Source organism: Limulus polyphemus, unplaced genomic scaffold (assembly GCF_000517525.1).
Source record: "Limulus polyphemus unplaced genomic scaffold, Limulus_polyphemus-2.1.2 Scaffold14051, whole genome shotgun sequence".
NCBI classification, from domain to species: Eukaryota; Metazoa; Arthropoda; class Merostomata; order Xiphosura; family Limulidae; genus Limulus; species Limulus polyphemus.
The window spans coordinates 4,299-8,708 of NW_013679661.1; the positions used below are offsets into that span (position 1 = coordinate 4,299).

At 40.3% G+C, this 4,410-nt stretch overlaps 1 protein-coding gene across 1 annotated transcript; it reads right to left on the minus strand.

The window, feature by feature from the left end:
* Window positions 1-441: 441 nt before the first annotated feature.
* LOC106477298 (protein mab-21-like 2) lies at window positions 442-1,774 on the minus strand. The gene has a single exon (XM_013937886.2). It carries the CDS (start codon window positions 1,772-1,774, stop codon window positions 677-679), a length of 1,098 nt encoding a protein of 365 aa, XP_013793340.1. The 3' UTR covers window positions 442-676.
* Between the last annotated feature and the right edge of the window lie 2,636 nt (window positions 1,775-4,410).

Genomic DNA, 4,410 nt, shown 5'->3' on the forward strand with positions numbered 1-4,410 from the left:
TATTGTACACGGTAATAACTTACTGATACGTATTTACAGTTTCTAATGTTTACAAATCAGTCACTACCAGAACCTTACTTATCCACACTTTTGTTTACTGAGTCATCCCTACACAACACATTTAACATATTTCTCTTAGGTTACATAGGATATACGGTACTTTTCTGACCTTATTCCAACATTGTCTAGGGTCCTCTTTGACCTTATCACAAAAGGTCCAGGATTCTATATGACCTTATTACAACAGCGTCCAGGGTTCTGTCAGAAATTATCGCAACAATGTCCAGGGTTCTGTCTGACCTTATCACAGCAGTATTCATAGTTCTGTCTGGTCTTATCACAACAACGTCCAGGGTTCTGTGAACTTATGCAACAGTGTCCAGGGTTCTGTCTGACCTTATCAAGACAACGTCCACGATTCTGTCTGATCGTATCACGGCAACTTCCAGGATTCTGTCTGATCTTATCACGACAACGCCTAGAGTTGTGCCTGACCTTATCACGACAACGTCCAGGATTATATTTGACCTTATCACGACAATTTCCAGGATTCTGTCTGATCTTATCATAACAGCGTCCAAGGTTCTGCTTCTTCTTGCTATACTGTGGTAAGAAAGTGTAAACTCTAGAAAAGTTGTCAAAGTCTTCTCTTACTTCAGAAAAGCGATTAACGTTGTCACAACTTTTCTAATGACCGAGGGTTGGTCAGCAGTTCTCGGGTCAGGCGCCAGCATTGTTTGGCCGCGTTCTCTAAGGAGCTGGGAGACTTCCCTTTGAAGAGGTCGAGCTGGGGGAGGAAGTAGTGAGGACAGCGGCGACACTGTAGACACGAGATCATCTGTAATAATATACCGTTCAGTCGGTCACCCAGACATGTCTCGTCCCACTCCACCTCTCGGGGGTGCTTTTCACATTCGTACAGTAGCAGGGTCTTGAGATGGTAGCTCGTGACAGGATTTCCCGGCAGTTCTAGGTGACGGTCCCGCATCGTCTTCAGGATGTTCAAGCACTTCTTCCGACAGCCGCCGCTCAGCAGGCTCTTCTCAGCTTCCGTGAAGTTTAACACCCAAGCGTCACCTTCCATTGAAGATTGTTTACCCTGAAGAAATATGCAGTCCTTAGACAACAGATCAAACCCTTCGGCTTTCACTTCGGCTACTAGGTTGGGGTTGGGCCAAGAGATGTGTGGGATTGGCCAGTGGGCTGCTGACCGCGGCCAAAGTCCACTGCAGCGGAACGCCGGTGTGATCTGCACTACGTAGCGTTCTCTGATTCGCAGTTTGACCTCTGTAGTGTCGGCGACCATCTTGACCACGTCTCTGAAACTGCTCTTATCGCACGCCTGAGCCACGAGCGTTTGAAAACGGCTGCGAATCTTCCGAGCAGACAGATAGCCAGAGGCCGTGATGAACTCTACCCAGAGCGACATGGAACGCTTTCGCCCGTCACTGAGCTTCAAGACGGCACAGCCAGGTAAAGATCCGTCGTCTACGAAGTTGAACACACCCATCTGGTTGAGGTAAAGAACCACCTCGAACTCGGTCGGCGAGAGCACCTCCAAGCCATCGAACCTACTGTTACATTCATTAAGCGAGGAGATAAAGCGGGGTTCCTGCACCTCCACCTCCTTCAGCACGTCCTGCACCACTTTACAGACGTCTTTGACCGTTTTGGCGACGGCCACTTTGCGGGCTTGCACCCGCTCCCCGTAGAATTTACTTAGCTGGTACAGCAGCTTGGACTGGGCTGCCACCGTGTCTGACGGCACCAGCATATCGTCCAAGTTACTTCTTAAAGCTATTCGACCACCGACTTAACTTTCACAAAACGCAGCGCGTACGGAAAACTGCAGCACGAGCTCAAGTAGTTTTCACTCCTAGGAGGCCTATCAGTAACTGCCGCCTAGTCCCCACCTTTATGAGCCCATGGCCAACCTGGTAGAGAAACATTTAACATGACGGAAGGGCTGTAGTATACGGTGATTGGTCTGTGGACACAGAGAAAGATGGAAACTGTCCGATTCAATCAGTCACTAGGCTTAGTATGGTGCAGTGTAGATGACATATCCCTCCCTATTTGCGGCTGTAGGAGGGGCTTACTAGGTGGTCCTTGTCTGCAAAAAAAATGAATTATCTCACGTTCAACCTAGGGAAACTCAAAGATTATAGATTCAAATTGTTAGAGTAAACATTGTTTTAGATTAGAACAAGAAATGAGTCATTTAAACTTTATCATTTGATGAATAAAACGTGTCATGGACAGTAGGATTTTAGGTTATACTTATAAAGAATGTTGAATAAAAGTCTAAAGAGGTTATAATTTTATTGTGTAGGTCACTGGTTAAGGCTACATTTAGAGTACTGTGTTCAATCTTGGGATTTTTACTTTAGGAAGGACATTGAATTGTTAGTAAGAGTTCTTAGTAGGGCTACTAAGAGGATAGCTGGAACGGAAAGGTTGTCATACGAGAATATGTTTAGATCTCTAAACTTGTTTACTCTTGAAAAAAGAACAGTTCGAAGGGATCTGGTTAAGGTGTTTAAAATTGTTAAGGGAATTGATCGTGAGAACGGTAAAATTAGGAGACATAACTATAACTCTTTGACAGTGTAGGAGTTTTATTTTTCTAACTGAGTTATTTGGTCTTTCGAACGAGTTGTCTTCAAATGTGGAGGATGCAATTAATTCTAAGAAAGTGTAATGGAAGGTCTGGTAAATGATAGGAACTGGTTTTGAAGTTTTATAGTTTGCTTTAGTCAATGGACAACCTAGATGGAAGGTCTGACAAATGATAGGGACTGGTTTTGAAGTTTTATAGTTTGTTTAAGTGAATGGACAACCTTGATGGAAAGTCTGACAAATGATAAGGACTGGCTTTGAAGTTTTATAGTTTGCTTTAGTGAATGGACAACCTAGATGGAAGATCTGACAAATGATAGGGACTGACTTTGAAGTTTTATAGTTTGCCTTAGTCAATGGACAACCTAGAGGGAAGGTCTGACAAATGATAGGGACTGGCTTTGAAGTTTTATAGTTTGCTTTAGTGAATGGACAACCTAGATGGAAGGTCTGATAAATGATAGGGACTGACTTTGAAGTTTTTTAGTTTGCTTTAGTGAATGGACAACCTAGAGGGACCAACAAATCATTTGTTGCTCTTAAATGATTTGTTATAAAACCTGTGTTTTGTCAACGACATGCATTGTATCCGTTTACCAGACACGTTTTCCATCGAAATGTCTTAAATACAGTCAGTGTGACACACGTTTTCCATCGAAATGTCTTAAATACAGTCAGTGTAGCACACGTTTTCCATCGAACTGTCTTAAATACAGTCAGTGTAGCACACGTTTTCCATCGAAATGTCTTAAATACAGTCAGTGTGGCACACGTTTTCCATCGAAATGTCTTAAATACAGTCAGTGTGGCACACGTTTTCCTCGAAATGTCTTAAATACAGTCAGTGTGGCACACGTTTTCATCGAAATGTCTTAAATACAGTCAGTGTGGCACACGTTTTCCATCGAAATGTCTTAAATACAGTCAGTGTGACACACGTTTTCCATCGAAATGTCTTAAATACAGTCAGTGTGGCATAGGTGGGTAAATACGTTGTTTAGAACTAAACGAATTTCTGATCAAGTTTGTGGGTTTTTTATTAACAGATCTTGAGTTATATAACGACAGTAAGAGTTTCTGATCAAGTTTGTGAGTTTTTAAAAACAGATCTTGAGTTATATAACGACAGTGAGAGTTTCTGATCACGTTTGTGAGTTTTTAAAAATAGATCTTAAGTTATATAACGACAGTAAGAGTTTCTGATCAAGTTTGTGAGTTTTTAAAACAGATCTTGAGTTATATAACGACAGTGAGAGTTTCTGATCAAGTTTGTGAGTTTTTAAAACAGATCTTGAGTTATATAACGACAGTGAGAGTTTTGATCAAGTTTGTGAGTTTCTTAAAAACAGATCTTGGGTTATATAACGACAGTGAGAGTTTCTGATCAAGAGGCTCGGTGATCTCGTGCATAATACATGTATCTACTGTCAATATAGGTTAAGCGTGGTGCAACAAAACAGTCTGTGAGAAAACTGATCTGAGAGAAATGTAAGCTTTATATATATAACTCTATATAAACTTATAGTTCTTAACATGATGTATATATATATATACATACATATATATATGTATAACTCTATATAAACTTATAGTTCTTAACATGATATATATATATATATATATACATAATATATGTATAACTCTATATAAACTTATAGTTCTTAACATGATATATATATATATATACATACATAATATATGTATAACTCTATATAAACTTATAGTTCTTAACATGATATATATATACATACATAATATATGTATAATTCTATATAAACTTATAGTTCTTAA

Bases quoted from the DNA above. Each gene is read 5' to 3' on its own strand.
- LOC106477298 (XM_013937886.2), bottom strand. From the start codon at position 1,774: ATGCTGGTGCCGTCAGACACGGTGGCAGCCCAGTCCAAGCTGCTGTAC.